The 20,904-nt window shown below is 42.9% G+C and overlaps 1 protein-coding gene across 1 annotated transcript in view; it reads right to left on the bottom strand.

Moving 5' to 3' along the window:
* The window catches only part of TDRD12 (tudor domain containing 12), a 113,204-nt gene that overhangs the window by 42,026 nt on the left and 50,274 nt on the right, over positions 1-20,904 (bottom strand). The window contains exons 8-16 of the mRNA XM_006867386.1: positions 18,188-18,200; positions 17,797-17,877; positions 10,730-10,790; positions 9,603-9,716; positions 7,418-7,603; positions 6,556-6,712; positions 5,831-5,958; positions 2,817-3,008; positions 2,452-2,580 (exon numbers count right to left, since the gene is read on the bottom strand). Of these exons, the coding sequence (XP_006867448.1) occupies positions 2,452-2,580; positions 2,817-3,008; positions 5,831-5,958; positions 6,556-6,712; positions 7,418-7,603; positions 9,603-9,716; positions 10,730-10,790; positions 17,797-17,877; positions 18,188-18,200 (1,061 nt within the window). The remainder of the gene's footprint in view (positions 1-2,451; positions 2,581-2,816; positions 3,009-5,830; positions 5,959-6,555; positions 6,713-7,417; positions 7,604-9,602; positions 9,717-10,729; positions 10,791-17,796; positions 17,878-18,187; positions 18,201-20,904) is intronic.

Here is a 20,904-nt window from a genome sequence, read left to right as displayed (position 1 = left end):
GAGCTCTCTGCTATACATCCACCCGATCCGCCATCTTGTTTGTTCTCTCTTCCATCAGTCTTTTAATGAAGACAATTTTGCAGACCAAATCCTAATCAAGGATGAGTCTTAGGTTTACCAATACGATCCAAAGAGCAAGGTCTAATCAGAACAGGGGCTTACAAGGGGGATCTGCTGGGCCAGTATGAGTCAAGACAGAGAGGTCAGCTCAGAGGGTTATGGTGACTGTCTTTAGGGATTCTCAAGAAGTAGCCTTGGAAGATTTTCATAAAGGACACAGAATGATCACCAGGGCTTATTAGGAAAACGTTTTAAGAAAATTGAAAACTGTACTGGTGAGAAAAATGTTAGGAAACTTGTATGAAGAATTTGTTTTTCACACAACAATGCACTGGCTCATTCTTCGAGGGTAACTAGGTCTTTCCGATGACAATGTCATTGGAAATATGACCCGATCCCTGCTACAGCCCTGATCTTGATCTTGACCACCAGACTTCTTTTTGCTTTAAGGACCATTAAAAAGGAACACAATTTGAGATGAGGCTGTCAAAAGCTGCCATTCTGACATGATATAAATTGAAGCTGACAGAATTCTCTGGGGAAGGGTTGGGGAGATGGAAACAACACCTTCAGAAGTGTATGGACCTAGATGGAGGATCTGTCAAAAACAACACCTTCACAGTTAGATATATTTGTTTAATAAAAGTTTCTATGCATTTAGCAGTATTTTTTCACTTCTCCTATAAATGAAAACATGATTCATGTTAGCTCAGCCTTCTCTAAATACACATAGAAATGAAAACACTTACCCAATATAATATGAGAGCCAGCATTTAACTTCTTCTTCCACTGGTCCAAGACATTTTTTAAATTAAAAAGTATGTCTTTATGCATCTTCAAGCAAAACATTGAACTGCTTTCTACGACCTAAAGATGAATCAGAAAAGATCGATTCAGTCAGAATCGTAAGCCAGAAGCTAATACCATGTGCAACATACATACACACACACATATATGTGTATGAAGCAATTACATACATAAATATATTTCTATCGCATACATACATACACACATTGTTGTTGTGAAGTGCCGTCAAATCAGTTTTGATCCATCGTGACCCTGTATAGGGTTTCCAAGGAGCAGCTGGTGAGCTTGAACAGCCAATCTTGCAATTCAAATGGCTTTGCAGTCTGGTGCATTAACCCACAGCACCACACCAGGACTCCACTTACATACATACTATGCTACCAGAGCTTACGAATCAGGCTGCTAACCTCAAGGACCAGTGGCTCCATGTCAGAAAGATGAGGCTTTCTGCTCCCTTACAGCCTTGGAAACCCTACGTAGGGTCACTGTGAGTCAGAACCGATTCCACGACACATAAATATATATATATAAAACACCTCACTGCCACCGAGTTGATTCTAACTCCTGGCAAGCCCACATGTGGCAGGGTGAAACTGTTTCCTAGGATTTCCTTGTCAATGATTCTTACAAAAGCAGACTGCATCTCTTCTCTGATGCTGCTGGTAGGTTAGTAGTGGTGGTATGCCGGGGAATCGGTTCTGACTCTAGGGTTTCTCAGGCTTTTATAGGAGCAGAAAGCCACATCCTTCTTCCACGGAGTGGCTGGTGGATTCGAACTGCTGCCCTTGAGGTTAAGAGCCCTCCTCATAACCTACTGTGCTCCCAGGGGTCCTGCTAGGCTAGCAGTCAAGTGCACACTGTTGGAGCCACCCAGGGACCTCAATTACGAAAACCAACCACTTCAAATGACCTGTGAGAACATGACCTCACTGATGCAGCAATTCTAGAGAATGAGATCATTGCAGAGATAAATGAATATATTTCCAGAACATTGGTAAAAGACCTGTGCAATTGAAATAATGCTGAACCATTTTCCTTCCCTCTTAAATACACACAGACACATGCACGTCAATTTTACAGTGCATACACACTCCCAATCGATGACAGTCGTCAACAGAAGGCTTTTTACTAGCCCACTGTGTAGTCATTACTGTTCCAAGGTAGATGCTTTACTGAGTCTTAGATCTTAGAATTACTTTATATAAAATTAGGTTACAGTAAATAAATCATTAGCCAATTTATTTGGCTTTCCTGGCTGCATGATTATATTTTATTGCCGTCTTCTCTATTTTCTTATATAGAAGGGACAGAATATGCTGGCATTTTTTCATCAATCCGAGCTTTTCAATGTTCAGCCACAACAGCACTGAAGCACTGCTTCCCCTCAGGAAGCCCCCACCACAATGGAAAGTTTGGTTCGTCTTCCTGCTTCTTCCCACAGAATGCTCTCCTACGTGTGACTTTAAAACTTCCTTTCCCTCTCACTTCACTCAACTACTCATTCCAGTAACTTCCGGTCGCCCAAGATTCACCTACGGAGAAACAGAGCATGATGAGGCTGTTTCTCTGTGTGGAAGAACTCACCTTATACACAGCTTCCGTTTCAGCTTCTGAACAGGTGAAGATCAAGGTCTTCTGCATCTGACTTGGAGAGATATCCAGTGTTTGAAGTAAAGTGGAGGGTTTTTCACTTTCAAGGCAAAGGTGCACCACCTGGTCATGAAATACAGAAACACTGAATTTTTTTTAATGTTCCCGGTGCCCTAATTTCACTTTCCAAGGTAAGTTACTGGTTTTAACAATAACAAAAAATGAGAAGGAAAGCAATGTAAGTTTACACAAACAAGTACAAACTTGTATATGAAGTCAAAGTTATACAATCTTTTAACAGAAAGCCTTGCTTGCGTTCGTCTGTCCCCTTCTACTACACACACAGACACACACATGACCTGTTGCACCCGGCCGTAAAGAGCAGCCTCTTCCATGGCTGTGACCACGATGTAGGGGTCGTTCATGAACTCTCTGGCCAAATGCTCTATGTGCTTGTTCCAATGGACTCCAACTGCGACAATCTGATGTGGTGTCGACTCCCTTTCTTCAACTTCCATGCTTTTTTTAAAGTCATCTAATATAGCAAACATCTACAAAAAATTTAGTAAGATTCATTTCATTTTTAACTCAGAAGGGAATAACATTTACTTTAACAGAGCACTGTGTGTTTTCTGCTCTCAGGAAACTTTTTTTTTTAAAAAGAAAGAAAACATTAAAGTTTAAAGTCATCAAGCATCTTAAAACCATACAATATACAAAATTAAAACACAAACAAGAGATTCTGAAGAACCATGTGTGTTAATACTTCAAGGGTACATCAGAAAGAACTTTTGTTAACTACGGTCCCAGTTCATGCATACACAGGTTTCTTCCAAACAGACCTGGTTTAGCCGCGTCTCTGCCATCAGTGCATGGCTGCAGACGAGTTCTCTCAGAGGGGTACACTTGTGTCTTAGTCTTGCTAGGATGGCAAGGGTCCAATCTAAACAGTGGTTTCCAAGAGGATCTTAGGGCCAGTTAGAGTTGAGGCAGAGAAGACAGCTCGGAATGGCAAGGCAGCTGCTTTTGGGGGAGTCATCTCTCTAGATTTTCTCAAGGACACAGTAGAATCATGGGGTTTAGTATGAAGAAGTTTACGAAAACTGCAATGGTGAGAAGGCCAGGGAACCTGCACTGAGGACTTCGTCCATCACAATCCACCTGCTCATTCTTAACGGGCAGTGTTGTTAAGTGTGGAAGAATTGGCTCCAATCCGTAGAGACACTGTACAGGGTTTCCGAAGAACGGCTACTAAGTTTGAACCGCTGACCTTGCAGTTCAAACTGACCTTGTGGTCAAGTGTTTACCCTACAGCATCACACCAAGACCCCTCTTAGACGGTACAAAGGGCTCTACTATGAGAACCTCTACCCCATTCATCCTACAGTCCTGACCTTGACCTTCTGACTTCTGTTAACAAAACTCAAATGACAGCTGTAAGAAACACAATGTGAGTCCCTCAGGATGCCCAAACTGCTGTTTTGACGTGGTGCAGACTGGAGAGTGCAGAATTCTATGGGGAAGGGTTAGAAAGATGGAAACACGGCCTTTGGATAGAGGATATGTCGAGAAGCAGTAGCTTCACATTCTGACACTTTCGTTTAGTCAAGGTTTCTATGATTTGTTTGCAGTCCTGGTGTGGCGCTGTGGGTTAACGTGCTGGCCTGCAAAGTCATTTGAACCAGAAGATGCGCAGTTCAAGCTCACTAGTCGCTCCTTGGAAACCCTACACTATGGGCCGCTATGTGTCGGATCTGACTCGACAGCATTGAACGACAACAACAGCATTGTAAATGGTAAATGGAAACCTTTTTGGCAGAAACTTTATCAGATAAGGGACGACTCTCCACATAAAACATTAATACCTTCAAAATAAAAAGACAAATAATCCAATTTTTAAAAAATGAGTTGGCATAAACAGACACTTTACCAAAGAAGACATTCAGGTGGCCAACAAACACATGAAGAGAGAGTCATGATCACTAGCCATTAAGCAGTCTGGGTGGTGTTGCAGGATCAGCACTGGACTGCTAACTCCAAGGTCAGTGGTTCAAACCCACCAGCCTCTCCGTGGGAGAAAGAGGAAGCTGTCTGCTCCCATAAAAATTTACAATCTCAGAACCCCCACACAGGGTCACTATGAGTCAGAATTGACTAGTGGGTCATGCGTTTTTGTTTTTTTATTAGCCATTAAAGAAATGCAAACCAAAGTAACAGTGAATTATCATCTCACCCCAACATAAGCAGCAAAGCTAAAAAAAAAAAGCAAAAACTACAATGTTGGTGAGGGTACAGAAAGACTGAACCCTCACACAGCACTGGTGGAACTATAAAATGGTACTGTGGAAAACAGGATGGTGCGTCCTTAAAAAGCTGGAAGTAGAAATACCATGATCCTGAAGTTTCACTACTAAGTATATGTACTAGTGAAGTAAGAGCCGTGACATGAATAGACATATGTTCACCCATATTCATCACAACACTACTATTGACAATAGCACAAAGATGGAAACCTGAATGCCCATCAATGAAGAATGGATTAACTATGGTGCAGGCACACAGTGGAATATTATACAGCATTAAAGAATAAAGAGGAATCTGCAAAACACTTTATAACATGTATTAACCTGAACGACACTATGCTGAGTGAATTTCCTGTTGTTGTTCAGTGTCATCGAGTCAGTTCCAACCCACAGTGACCCTGTATAGGGTTTCTGAGGAGCGGCTGGTGAGCTTGAACCACCAACCTTGCAGTTCAAACTGATTTTGCAGTCCAGCGCATTAACACACAGCGCCACAACAGGACTCCCATCAATCACAAAATGACAAATGCTGTAATGCACTACTAGCCTAATAAGTCAAGAAATGGGTCATAGACAAAAACATTATTTGATGGTTAACAGGGATGGGCACAAAGGAATGGTAAATCACCAAGTAGAGGGCAGACAAGTATTAACTTAGGTGAAGGGAAAGGCAGCAAAACTGATGAAGGCAAAGAAGACGTGGGAGAAGAGCAGGAGCTCAAGGCCACCGTTCTAAGTCTATTACAGACACAGGTCTACAGTAATGGACAAGATACACGGACAAGCCAGCTCAAGAAGTGTGAAGAGGAATATACGGATTCGACACCTGATATCGCAACGTATGTATTTCCCTATGCTGCAAATATGTCTGTGACTATAGAAGACGACACTGGGGGTAAAGTTATGAAAACTTAGCCATAACCAAGCACGCTGAGGGACTGAGCCTCGGGGACTGGATGCTGAGGACTACAGTCTCAGCGATACCAATGTCAAAAAGCAAACCAAGTAGAATATATACATGCATCTTCCTGGAAGAGTAATGATGCTTCTCCAGTGGATGCCATACTTACTTGTTCATTAGCTTCTGAGAATAGTATTTCTACCTCATCCAAAATCAAGTGACAGAGTCTGAGGAACAGCAGGCTCTGGTACTGATGAAGTCTCAGGAGGCTGTGCGGTGTGGTAACAATCACATCGGCTACAGTTTAAAAGAAAAAATAGGGCACATTTTAGAATTTCCACAGGTTTCCCTAACATTTTTTTTGCTGAGATTTCAGACCCTTCTAGAAATGCTCTCTCATTAAACAAGCAAAAAGATGTTTTCTTACTCAAGTATGTGAGAAAAGAGGGCCTGTCCAGTCAGGCTGTTGTTGTTAAGTGCCATCGAGTCGGTTCCGACCCATAGCGACCCTGTATAGGGTTTCCGAGGAGTGACTGCTGAGCTTGAACCGCTGACGCTGCAGTTCAAACGGCTTTGCAGTCTGGCACGTTAACCCACAGTGCCACCCAGGACTCTGCCCAGTCGGGTTAAATCACTGTCATTACCTGATTCAACTGCAGTCCCACCAATCATCACTATGTGCCCAACTTCTAATAAACAGTAACTTCCCAGTAAAGAAATGATAAACTCAAGTTTTCCCAGTGAAAGATCAAACCTTTGTCATCTGTAGCCAACCAACCAGTGTCCACCTAGTCAATTCTGACTCACAGCGATCCAAATCTAGACCCTCGGGTCACAGACAAGCGAGGCGGGGTCGTGTGTAGGGTCAACCGAACAATTGGGAAGGATGCTTACACCCTCTCGGAAGCTTCACATTTTTGGCTTCATCTTTGTGGAGTCCAATAGTTAACAACACAGGATGAAGAGGCCTGGAGGACATGTTATAGTCTCCCAATAATTCAAAAATAAACTGGGCCTTTTTCCACCCAGGGCACACGATGACTGCGAGAGGCTGTGGAGACAAACAAATTCACATAATTCTGAACAAACGTGAAGAATCAAACATGTGAAGCATTCACACCTCTCCATGTACCACTACTCCGTGTTCACTATCATCATCATGCAAGTCTGGAAAGGGGGGCTGCGACTTCGTATGGCATTACAGTGGACCGAGCATGCAGTGGAATGTGACCCCGCTGTAAAGCGGGATGACACTCTGATAGGACATGGGAGAACCCTGACAGCATGCTGCAAAGGGAAATCAGTCAGACACAAATGGACAAACTCTGTGTGATCCCACTTCAAGGAAATAGCCAGAAGGGGCAAATGCAGAGATCAAATTGTTTAGAGGCTACCAACCAGGAGTATCTGGGAGGTAAAAATAGGGAAGTCTTATTTTTAAAAATTTGGAAACAGTGGTGATGGTTGTAGAACATTGTGAGTGCACTCTGTGTCACTGAACTGCATACTAATGTGAGAGAATCGATGATTGGAGGAAAAAACAGATCTCAATTTGGAAATCAAACTGAATCACGTAGCCTAGCCTGGACTTTACCACATATTAGGTGTACAATTTTAAAACAAATGCATGTGAGCTACAATGTTGGAGGAGAATATTAAAAGCACCATAGACTGCCACAAGAACAAACAACTCTGTGTTGGAAGAAGGACAGAACTTCATCTGTTTTGTAACGAAACAAAACTGATTTGCACTTACTCCATTTCTAGCTGGTAAGGACTTGTAGCAGAACCCTGTTTGCAAAACCGTAAGCACCGGTGGAAGGTACAACATAGGGTCATTCCCACAATGAGAAATGACAACCACATCATAGCCCCGAGCTATGGGGGGCCAAGAGTAAGATTCAGTGTGGCTAGGTCCCGGAAACTTAGTTCTCTGAAGAGCCTACAAGACAAAAAAAACAACCATAACACATACACACACAATGTTGTGATTGTTAAGTTCTACAGAACGAAACACCACCCAGCCCTTTTGGACCTGGAGTCCTTGTGCTGAAAACCTCCTAGGCCCAAGAGACGGAGAGGGTGCTAAGACTGGAGAAGCAGTGAGAAGACAGGAAGTGGAGATCATGGCAGAAAAATGGCACCAGCAGAACCGGAAAGCCAAGCTCAAGATGATGGTGAGCTTCCTGGCCCAGAGAGCAGGTGGCTACTGTGGTGTGTGCCTAACCACAGCAGCATGAGAGCTGCGTTTCTTCAGGCAGGGGACTTGATGGTGGAGTGGGGTGCCTCTGGCACACTTACTGATGAACTTAAAGAGCTTTGTATCACTAGCCGGAGCAAGGCAGAGGCCAGGCCTGAGCAGGGTCCAGTGCCAGAGTAATAGCTAGTGCCGGCAGGCAGCAGCTGAGAAGCCGTCCTGATCCAAGAACTGTCTCCTGAGTTATCCCTGTTACTTCCAAGTTGATCCTGACCTGTGACTTCCCGAATAAACCCCATAACTCTCAGTACTGTCCCTGAGTCCTATGTGGCCAATACAAACACAAGAGATAAGAGAGTGCCGTGGGAGGGGCAGCTGGAGTCGGCAGTCTTGCCATCCTGACTTTAAGGAGCATTCTTAGAACCTTCTTAGTTCTGTCCTTCTTCCAACACAGAGTTGTCTGTTCTTGTGGCAGTCTATGGTACTTTTAATATTCTCCTCCAACATTGTAACTCTCACATGCATCAATTCTTCTGTGGTTTTACTTATTCACTGTCCAGTATTCGCATGCATCTGAGGTTACTGAAAATACCACGGCATAGGTCAGGCACACTTAGTCCTCAAGCTGACATCTTTGGTTTTGAACACTTTCAAGAGGTCTTGTGCAGTAGATCTGTCTCATGTAATACGTTATTTGATTCACTGACTGCTGCTTCCATGAGTGCTAAAGTAGATCCAAGCAAAATGAAGTTCTTGCCAACTTCAATCTTTTCTCCATTTACCATGATGTTATTATTTATTGATCCAGTTGTGAGGATTTTTGTTTTCCTTACATTGAGGTATAACCCATACTGAAGGCTGTGAGTTTTGAGCCTTCCTCAGTAAGTATTTTAAGTCCTCTTCGCTTCCAGGAAGCAAGGTTGTATCAAGTTCATAATCACAGGATGTTAATGAGTCTTCTTCCTGCATACTCTTATTCATAGAACCCAGCTTCTTAGATTATTTGTTCAGCACAGATTCAATAAATATGGAGCAAGAATAGGGCCCTGGCCCACATCTTTCCTGATTATAAATCATTCAAGTATTCCTTTGTTCTGTTTGAGCCACTGCCTACTGGTTTATGTGCATGTTCCTCATGAGCACAATCAAAGTGCTCTGGAATACCCATTCTTCGCAACATTATCCCTAGCTTGTCATGATCCAGAGTCAAAAACCATTGCACAGTCAATCAAGTACAAGTAAATATCTTTCTGGTATTCTCTGCTTTCAATCAAGATCCTTCTAATGTTACAGTTATACAATGATTTCTCCACAAAAAACTGTTCACTTTTAAGATGTTATCCTGGATTAAGAATAAATGTGAGATTAATAACAAATGCTTAAAAGAGAATTTCGAAAGCAAAGAAATCATACAAATACAACCACGTAGCTGTACCTGTTCAATAAGAAATCTTTGTGTGTTGAACACATTAACGTTCTATGATGGGTTCCGCATTAGGGGCACGTTTACCTTTTTTAGGTTGAACACGTTAGCGTTCTATGATGGGTTCCGCATTAGGAGCACGTTTACCTTTTTTAGGTTGAACACATTAGCACTCTATGATGGGTTCTGCATTAGGGGCACGTTTACCTTTTGTAGGTTGAACATGCTAGTGCTTTATGATGGGTTCCGCATTAGGGGCACGTTTACCTTTTTTAGGTTGAACACGTTAGTGCTCTATGATGGGTTCCGCATTAGGGGCACGTTTACCTTTTTTAGGTCTGCTGAAAGTGGCGACATCTCAATGGTTAAGCAGGGCTCAATCTTGTTCCGGAGCACCACAAAAGGCTGCTGCACCCCTGACTTCAGCTTCTGCAGCTAAGCGAACAGACACATTTGACAACTAATAGCCATCTGAGGTCTGATTACACAGTACCCGGGACTTCACAGAAATGAATCAAATGCAAGGTTTGATGTCAATATAAGAACCTAGGTTCAGAAAACTGGGTTTTTAACATAGCATAAAATTCAAACACATTCAAAACTATGTTTTTATTTCTAACCCAAAAGAAATAAGGAATCATTTATCTTAAGCAATAATTGACTAGAGACCTCCAGCAGGATGGTGGCCTGGGCAGACAGACTGCATGAACCCTCTACAATAAGGTATGAGAGCCAGCCAGCCAGCTGCTCCTGAAAAGAAAAGATGCGGCTTTCTGCTCCCACAAAGATTTAAAAGCCACAGCCCTGGGAGAGTTACGACCCTGGGTGAACGACAACCCAAGAGAAGACCTGATATCCAGTAAAAGTAGTACAGAAGCATCTGCATGTTCAAAACTTCATACCTTAAGATAAGAGACTCAATGTCAGTGAAGGGTTTGGAATGGGAGTAGGAAAGGGGTGTGCCACTGTTAATTTGAAACTGAATTATATAAACAGATAAGGAGGGAGGGAAAGTTTTTCATGGGCTAGAGAGGGCAGACACATGTGGATATAGGTGGACAGGACAGACAAAATACAACAGGAGGGAGGATAGTAGAGGAAAGATGAAGGCAGCAGGAGACACAGGGAGGAATGCAACAGTTAAAGTGAATAGAAGTAAATGTTGCTAACTCTTGGTACATGGAGGAGACTGCAAACATGTAATGAAGCAAAGTATATGACTTGTTCAATGTAAACCTGATGAACTGCTCTGTAAATCCTCACTCAATTCACAATAAAAAGTAAAAAAAAAAAAAGCAGCAGCAATAATTGACTAGATTGTTCTAAAGGAACATCTTCAGATGGAGTTGTTCTCTGCTCACCCCATCCCATCCCATCCCATCCCATCCCATCTAAGGAATTTTTCCAGTCAAGAGGAAGGACGTTCCCTTCCTCCTTGCCTGTAATACCTGCTGTAGATCAGAGATTCCATCGGCTCTCAAAGGATCAGGATTTAAAAACTGCAGTAATCTGTAAAATAGTTAAAATACAACTTGAAAGGGGAAAAATGTTTGCTGCTTCTATTCAGACATCATTTAAAATTTTTCCCAATAGTGACAAAAATGGTGTCGACATCCCAAGGCAGAGCTGTATACTTACCACTTGCTTTGTTTGGTAAGATAAATGGGCCATGGGGAAGAAGCCAGGATGGCCAAATGTCATCTCTCATACTTCGGACATAGTATCAGGAGGAACCAGTCCCCAGAGAAGGACACCATGCTTGGTAAAGTGGATGGTCAGCAAATAAGAGGAAGACCCCAATGGGATGGATTGGCACAGTGGCAGCAGCAATAGACTCATGTATACCAGCAATTGTAAGGATGGTGCAGGACCAGGCAGTATTTCGTTCTGTAGTACATAGGATCACTATAGGTCAGAACCGACTCAACAGCACCTAACAACAACAACAACACAGACCCTCGGGGTGGGAGTTAAATACTGATTAACCTGGAGGAAAGTAGAGATCCAGGTGAACACTAATAACCTCTCTCTTTACAAGAGTCACACGATATAAGGTCTTTGTGTTTGACTTCTTTCACTGAACATGATGTTTTTAAAGTTTCATCTATGTTTCGGCATAAATGAAATCAATCTTCCAAGAGAAACAAAAGACTTTTACAAGGAAAATTACAAAACACTACTACAAGAAACCAAAAGAGATTTATAAAATAGAAGAATATACCAAGCTCATGGATAGGAAGACTTAATACTGTGAAAACATCACTACTACCCAAATATAATACATACATATACATACATATAATGCAATCTCACAGATTCCAACATCTTTCTTTGAAGAGATAGAAAAAATGACCATGAACTTTATATGGAAAGAAAAGAGACCTTGGATAATTAAAGCACTGCTTAAGAAAAAGAACAAGTTGGAGACTTCTCACTTTCTGATCTCAAAATTTACTACACAGACATAGTGGTGAAAACAGTCTGGTACTGGTACAACAAAACATACACAGATCACTGGAACCCTGAAACAAATCCATCCACATAAGTCAGGGCCAAAATGCATTAAATGGGGAAGAGATAGTCTCTTCAAATGGTTTTGGCAAAACTTGAAATCCATTTGCAGAATAATGCAACAAGACCCATATCTTACCCTTTATACAAAAACGAACTCAACGTGGATTAAATACCTAATACGTAAGACCTTTATATGTATATATTAAGATCACCAATGAAAATATAGGGACAAACTGATGGGACTCTAAAACATACATGGCAGAAATACACTATCACACATTACTAAAAACACACACACACCAAAGGACAAAATAGATGACTGGGACCTTTAATGCGCTGGACTGGAAGGTTGGTTTGAACTACAAGGTTGCTGGTTTAAGTTCACCAGCCACTCCTTGGAAGTCCTATACAGGGTTGCTATGCGTCGGCTCCAATTCAACGCACTTAACAACAATGTGCATCTAAACGTCAAAAGACTTTAGATCCAGAGAGGGAGAGGGACTGTGTGCTGAAGACCAGGGGTGTGTGTGGGGCAGGCTTGAAGGATATACCCTTTGGTTGCTTGATGATGCATGTAGGGGACTGTAACCATGGCAATGAAACGACATACAATAGAGTGAATGTAAAACTAATGTTTTCCCATGTAAACTATCACATAATTCACAATAAAACATTAAAAAGGAAAAAAACCCCAAAACAACAACAAAAAGATTCGTCAAAAGAGTATAAAGAGAGGCCTCCGAACACTACGACTCCCACGGGGTAGCAGAACTCTGGGGCCCAGCACCAACTTTGTTTGCCAGCTGCCTCACAGGGCAGAGGGTGGTCAGATGGCAGATGTGGTCGTCAGCGAAGAGAAGGGAGGGGAGCAGTGACTAGTGTTGTTACCCCTGTCCCACATCCGGGGCATCATAAGAGTTCCTTTCCCGAGGTGGTGCTGGTGCTCACAGACACCTACTCCTACAGACATGGCAGCAGAAAAGAAAAGAAAGAACTAGCTTACAGTGTACGTAGCAAATACTGCCAAGGAGTCAGATACTTTCCAGTTTCTGGCAGACATACCACCAAAGAAGATTTTATCTAGCAAATACCTAAAAATGGTTAAGGAGAATAGGGAGGAGGAGGAGGAGGAACACAGTAACCATGAGGAGTGTGATGAGGAAGCTGGATCCTAAACCCAGAAGAGAAACTCTGGGCGGCTCTGGCTGGTGAGACTGTCTGGGCCAACAGCACTGTTTCAGAGTAAGCACAATTCTATGAATTTTCCGAGCTTCCCGAATAGGTGATATGGCCTCTGGCCAAGACAGAGCATCAAGCGCAGCTCCTGCTTAGATAGCCAACAGGAAGTAACCCCAAGAGCAACCTCATTTTCTGGCTCCCACTGCAGTGGAAGGTTACCGAGAACAACTGCCAACAGGTTGGCTACAGTTCTGAGCTGCAAAGACCACAATGCTCATTGTCTTCGATACAAGTGGACTTTGAAGAGCTTCTAAATGTCGATTGTATAAATTCATATTTGAAGATTTTTAAGTTCTGTTTTATACACAACTTGATCAGTTTTAACTAAATGTGTAGTTTATGGGTTGTTGTTAGGTGCCATCAAGTCGGTACCAACTCATAGCGACCTTATGCACAGCAAAACGAAACACTGCCCGATCCTGGGCCAACCTCACTACTGTTGCCACGCTTGAGTCCATCAATGCTGCCACTCGGCCAATCCATCTCGTTGGGGGTCTTCCTCTTTTTCTCTGACCCTCCACCTTACCAAACATGATATCCTTCTCCAGCGACTGGTCCCTTCTGACAATATGTCTGAAGCATTAGAGACAAAGTTTGGCCATCTTGGCCTCCAAGGAGCACTCTGGCTGCACTTCCTCCAAAACAGATCTATTAGTTCTTTTGGCAGCCCATGGCACTTTCAATAGTGTCCTCCAACACCATAACTCAAAAAAGCATCGATTCTTCTACAGTCTTCCTTATTCACTGTCCAGCTTTCATAAGGATACAAGGTTACTGAAAATACCTTGGGTCAGGTGCACCTTAGTCCTCAAGATGATACCTCTGCTCTTCAACACTTTAAAAAGTTCCTGTGCAGCAGATTTGCCCAATGCAATATGTCGTCTGATCTCTTGACTGCTGCTTCCACGTGTTGATAGTTGATCCAAGAAGAATGAGTCCTTGACAACTTGAATCTTTTCCCCATTGTTAAGAATGTTGTTTATTGGTCCAGTGGTGAGGATTTCTGTTTTCTTTACAGTGAGATGTAATCCATAGCGAAGGTTGTGTTCTTTGATCTTCATCAGTAAATGCTTCAAGTCCTCTTCACTTTCAGCAAGCAAGGTTGTATCATCTTGCTTTTCCCCTAGAGCCCCCAAGAAAGAGGATGGCTCAGACAGCACCTTGTTTTGAACTTCAAGCCTCCTGAATTGTGAAAGAATAATTATCTGTGGATTGTGTGCCAACAGGAGCAGTAGAAGAGAAGAAAAGCAGGTGGACTGTGGGCTGGCGTGGCAGGCACATCCATCTGGAGCTTTGGCAAGTGTTGATCCAGTGGCTTTCCGGCTCAGGGCTCAGCTGGAGGCTGGCAGCAATTCACCCTCGTTCCCATGTCCTCCTGGTAGTTCCCATCACTGCCAGCCCAGTGGCCAACTCCTCCTGTGCTACCTCTCTCTGCCTGGGGTTTCACACTTGGCATAGCATCCCTGCTTTGGGAGGAGCATGAACCTGTCTTAAACTACGCCACACAAACAGTAAACAGAAAACAGTGTGTCCATTTCCAGTCTTCTCCACATCCACCGGGACACAGGTAGTGACTGCCTGAGAACACAACAACATACAATCAATTAACCGTAAATGTTCATGTTGTCACATGCCATCAAGTCGGTTCTGACTCATAGCAACCCTGTATAGGGTTTCCAAGGCTCAGTTGTGGGTTCAAACAACGGACGTTGCAGTTAGCAGTCCAGTGCTTATCTTATAGCATCACCCCAAGGTTCCACTAAATGTAAATATGACATTACAATGTCTCAAAGAAAACAGAAAATTACAGCTTACACAACAAAGCAAAAGAGAGTGCCTCAAATAAATAATCAAAATAGAGAGTCAGAAACTATGACATCAGTGATAGAATCAGAACTGCCTGATAAGAAAGTTTTTAAGATGCTAACTAGGAACCTCAACAGATTGAGAGAACAATCAAGGAAAACACAAATATTCAGCAAACAGACTGACAAATAATTGGAAAAATGGAAACCATACCAAAAAAGCAGTAAGAAAGCCAGATTATTAACACTAAACCTTCAGAAAAGTTAATACACTGAAAAGGTAAAAAAATAGAATTGAATCAATGGGAAGCCAAATGACTGAGCTTGAAGATAACTCTCAATACTCATCTGCTAGAGGAACAATCAGAGAAAAGCGTTTCAGAAATCCAAAGACAACTTTAGATTTATGTGGGGCACAATCAGAAGGAATAACTTACATGTGATATAAATTCCAGAACGAGACAGGAAAAATACATAGAAAACATCATCCATGAGTTGTTGGAAGAAAACTTCCCTAATATGAACATTGAGAAGATAGCCACTCAAGAAGCTGAATGAACTCCAAACAGGATAGACCTCAAAAGAAAAACATAATCAAAATTTTCAGAACCAAAAAAAAGGAAAAGAATCCTGCAATCAATGCAGGAAAATTAAGTACCTACAACAGAACTACTAAAAGTATGCTCTGATTTCTCAGCAGAAACCATGTAAGCAAGAAGACAATATATAAAACTGAAAGAAAAAACCAAGAGTCACATATCCAGAAAAACTGTCCATCAAACATGATGGCGAAATTAGGTCATTTTCAGACTATCAGAAATTAAAATAATTTGCAAAAACCAGATAAACCTGACAAAAAATACTAGAGGGTTCTTTGGACAGAGAACCAACAATAGCAGACAATGACCTGAAACTAGCATAGAAGACAGTATCCCCTAGACTCGACGCAGATATGTTGTTGTTGTTGTTATGTGTCTTCAAGTTGGTTCCAACTCATAGCAATCCTGTATAGGATTTCTGACGTTTTAAATCGTCGCAGGAGCAGAAAGCCTCATCTTTCTCCCTCAGAGCGGCTGATGGGCTCAAACTGTGGACCTTGTGGTTCGCAGTCCAATGCTCATCATATGGAGAGATAGTGCTCCCCACCCAGATATGGAGTATGCAAAGTCAAACAGACCTGTAAGACTCAAAATATAAAACCAGAGTTACAGTTGAAACCACAACAACTCATAAAGTAAAAAGATGGAACAAAACTTCCATATGAAGAGGAAATCAAACAGATTTCAAGAAAAATATAAACAGAAATAAATAAACCTGTCACCCCAAAATCTAGCCCAACCCTTACTCCTAACCTTAGCCCCTACTACTAATCCAATCCTAACCATAACCTTAACACTAAACGAAGTCTCAGACCTAGCTTAGACCTAGCCATAGGCCCAACCATAACCACCTTAACACTAAACGAAGTCTCAGACCTAGCTTAGACCTAGCCATAGGCCCAACCATAACCCTCACTCCTTGCTTCTACCCACCCACCCACAACTAGATGTTGTTGTTATTTAGTGCCATCAAGTCAGTTTTGATTCATAGAGACTCTGTATATGGTTTCCAAGGAGTGCCTGGAGGATTTGAACCACCAACCTTGCAGTGCAAACCGGCCTTGCAGTCCAGTACTTATCCTACAGCACCACACCAGGGATAAATAGACAGGCAGACAGACAGACAGAAATCGAGTATGTCAGGATTAATTACCAGGTTATAATTTAAAGTAATGTCATGCATGGTCTTTTAATCCGCAGAGAAATAATCACTTGTTAAAAAAAAACAACAACTTTCAGTTACTAGGGTAAAGGAATACCCTTGGAAGAACATTAACAGCCATCCCAGATCTGTGGGCGCTACAGCATCCTTCAAAACCCGGATCTTAGACTCTGTAAGAGCACTCCTGACGGGGAACTGGTGAGGCCTCTGGGAAGCTGAAAAGTCCAAATGGCTGCAGAGTCCACACCCTCCCCGAATCATCGTAGGTCAAAACCACCTACCCACCTGGGAAACATCCTGAACGTTATCACTGCCATGAGCAGCCACAGTTAGACAGAGTGCAAGAGTGTTTCCACAGGCTAGTATGTTAAGCAGTTATGGTGTTGGAGAAGAACACTGAAAGTACCATGGACCAGCAAAAGAACAAACAAATCTGTTGGAAGAAGTGCAGTCAGAATGCTCCTTAGACACCAGGATTTGGTGAGACTTTGTCTCTCATACTTAAAATATGGTATCAAGAAGGTCCAGTCCCTGGAGAAGGACATCATGCTTGGTAAAGCAGAGTCAGCAAAAAAAAGAGGACGACCCCAATAAGATGGACACAGTGGCCGCAGCCATGGGCTCACGGGCAACAACAACTGAGACAGCGCAGGAGCACGGAGTGTTCAAGTCTGTTGAGCACCACAGGGCAGCTAAGAGTCGGAGCAAACTCAATGGCGCCAAGCAACAACGTGCTCAGAAATCATAAACGTTATTTTGTAAGTTAAATATATTTAAAATCAAGTTATAACTGTTGGCAACTTATAAGTGAGTATTTTGTGAATCTGGCAGGACAACTGGGGAAAGAAAAATCCTTAAACCACACAGGGTGAAGACTTGAATATCTTCACTAACAGGTGGCAGGCCTATTTAACACCAGAAAATTGTTGGGAGGAAGGCAGACACCAACCCACAAAAAGATCAACTGTATTATCGTCATTTCTAAGTGCACCAAGATAACCGATGAGGGCAGGGAGACTTGACTACTTAACATGGGAATACAGCTTTCTACAGAGAAGTTACAGGAGACAACTGTACTATTTTTATGGGAACAAAAGTTTGAAGTGAAAATTAAAAGTCGTATGTAAAGTCTTCCTGCTTATAACTTTGGTACAATTGTTTCAATAAAAAATTCAGACCAAGAGAAAAATTCTTACTTCACACAGCCATTCTTCTCATCATACTCCTTCTTCTCAGCCAATCTCAGGGGTTTCTCACCTGGCTTCTGACACAAAACACTAGAAATCAAAACACACTTATTAAAACTTGTGACCCCATTTACCCCACTCTTTAGTGGCACTTTTAATATGAAAATCATTTCTGACACTACCAGCTTGGAACAACATGGAGTAAGTCCTACAAGCTCTCTCCTACTGCTTATAACAAAAAGCACAAAATAACAGAGAGACATCAACCCGGAAGCCTCCCAGAGCCATCGTGACTCCAGTCTCTTCTGACCGACGGGAGGTGTGGAGCTGTGGACCAGGTGTGCACTTGCGCACAGAGCACAGGGGATGGGTTTCCCAGGCTGTCGTCTTTATGACTGACCTGAGGTGTGGAGCTGTGGACCAGGTGTGCACTTGCGCGCACAGAGCACGGGGGATGGGTTTCCCAGGCTGTCGGGCCTTTCCTTCCATGGAGTCACTGGGCAGCTCCAACCTGACAGGTGATCCACTGAGCTAATCCCAACTCACAATGACCTGACAGCACACAGCAGGATTGTTCCCAAGGGTTCCTAGACTGAGTGTTTATGGGAGCTGATCACCAGGTCTCTTCTCCCACAGAGCCCCTAGTGGGGTCAAGCCACTTGTGGGTGAGCAGCTGAGTGCTCGAACCATTATGCTACCCAGGCGCCTCCTAACAGGTACTGACACAACCACTATGGGGCCAACTCCCTCTTTCTAGCCAGAGAAGCAGGGAAAGGGATCCTTTAAAACACAGAGCACAAGGTGTCCGCTCCAGGGTCAGCCAGCTGGAAACCCGAGAATACCTGCATCTCTGCAGAGCAGACCTTGGAAATGAGGATCCTGGGAAATGAAGACTAGGACTAGGGGTATACCCTTCTTCTTTCTTTCTCCCTTACTTCTCTTCTCTTAAGGCTTTGCTCCAAAAGTGGCCCCAGTCACCTGGCACATGGAGAACCCCATCTGTCTGGCCAGAGGAACAGGGAGGAGCAGCACTTAAAACTGGTGAATGTGCAGAAAACCTTGAAAAAGGAAAGCTGGAAAGGGGGCCTCCTAGTTCTCTCTGTGAACTACCACAGGCCCTAGGCCCACCCCAAGCTGAGCATATACAGAACAGACCCAAGGAAGCACAGGAAAGCCTGCAAACTGAACTAACATCACAACCACCACCCTCAGAAGGTGACACAGAACCCGAGGTCTGAGCCTGACGGAACTGTGACAGCTTACTAGTGTGGACTAACACAACAACACACACAAGTCCAACACGAACATTCTCCAGAGGACACTGGCAGGAACCAGAGTCTCACAATGTAATACTCAATACAGCCAGGACACAATCCAAAATCCCCTGATGTACAGAGAACCAGGAAAAACAGACTCATTATCCAAGGAAAAGGCAATCAGCAAGTGCCAAACCCAAGATAACACTGAAGTGGGAATCCTCAAAATCACACTAAGGCAGCTATTAACAGCTATGCTTCACGGGAGAGAGGAAAGGAGGATTCTCTTAAATGGGGATGCACACTGTTGTTAGCTGTCCCTGAGTCAGCAGCTAGCTCATGGTGACCCTGGATGGACACACCCAGAGAGGCTCACTGTGAGTCAGATGGTCTTCTTTCACTAGGTGAGTTTTGTAAGTAGAGCACCTGGCTTTCCTCCCTAGCCTGTCTTAGTCTGGAAGCTCTGCTGTAACCTGTCCAGAACTACAGCTATTGTTGTTGTTGTTGTCGTCGAGTTGGGTCCGACTCCCAGCAATCCTGTATAAGGGTTTCTGAGGAGAAGCTGGTGGGTTTGAACCGCCGACCTTGTGGCTCAAAGTGACCTTGCAGTCCAGCACATTATCCTGCAGTGCCACATCAAGTACAGAAATTACAAAGCAAAGAATCAAATGAAAGTTTAATAGTAAGTGAAAAAAATTAACGCCAGAATTTTTTGGAATCCTGGATACACTCATTATCAGAATCAGAATATTATAAAAGTCAAAAAGCATAAAGACAGATCAATCTGAAGACTATAGTCAGAAAAAAATACTGAAAAAGGAAAAGACATCAGAAGATCTCAGATTTATGATCGCAATCTTAGAAGCAAAGGAGAAGGAGCTGGTGCAGAGAAACTCCTTGTCATAATAATGGCTGAGGGAATCTGGAGCACATGGGCAGCTGTGACACAGCGCAGCCATCATGAGCTTTTGAGACCAGCTATTGATAGAGCAGCCTGCAGGCCAGGAGCAATGCTGAAGGTTGGTGGCAAGGAGGTGTAATTCTCCCTTTTCCCAGGCCTTCCTGGTAGCTGGGGCATGGCCAGTCCCCACCGTCACCATCTTAGCGGCCAATGGTACCCCCTTTCTGTGAAACCTCTGCTTTGTCTTGGGTTGGGCACATGGCACAGTGCTCTGATTCTGCAGGAGCGTGGACTCACCCTGAATTACACCACAAACAGCGAATAGCGAACTAACTGCATTCACACTTCTGATCTCTACCACATCCACGAGGAGGCAGGCTGTCAGTGTCTGAGAACATCAACTAACCCTAAATACAACACCACAATGTCTGGGAGAAAATGAACAACTTCGGCTCAAACGAGTGACCAAAACATACTGTCAGAAATATAACACCCGAAATTGTATGAGAACTACTGGACAAAGAATTTAAAAGAATGTTCATTAAGCAACTTCAACAGATTGAGAGAATAACTGAGACATTTACAGACGAAATCAGGGAAAATAAACACAAAATAACTGAAAAAATGGATGGGAACCATACAAAAACAGCAATTAAAAAGCCAGAAGACCAAAACTAAGACTTCAAAAATAGATAAGATACTGAAAGGGCAAAGAAATAAAACGGAACCAATGGGAAGCCAAATTACTAAGCTTGAAGAAAAATCTCAATAATCATCTGCTAAAGGAACAATCAGAAAAAAGAACAAAAACAAACTCCAAAGAAAGCCTAAGATTAATGTGGAACACAATCAACAAGAATGAATACCTTACGTGTGATAGAAATTCCAGAGCAGGAAGAGATGAAAGAAAATCACAGAAAGTACTGTCTAAGAGTTGTTGGAAAAAAGCTTCCCCAACAT

Source organism: Chrysochloris asiatica, unplaced genomic scaffold (genome assembly GCF_000296735.1).
Source record: "Chrysochloris asiatica unplaced genomic scaffold, ChrAsi1.0 scaffold00104, whole genome shotgun sequence".
Lineage (NCBI taxonomy): Eukaryota > Metazoa > Chordata > Mammalia > Afrosoricida > Chrysochloridae > Chrysochloris > Chrysochloris asiatica.
Note: the sequence above shows the minus strand (reverse complement) of the source record. Positions and strands in the feature narration are given on the sequence as shown.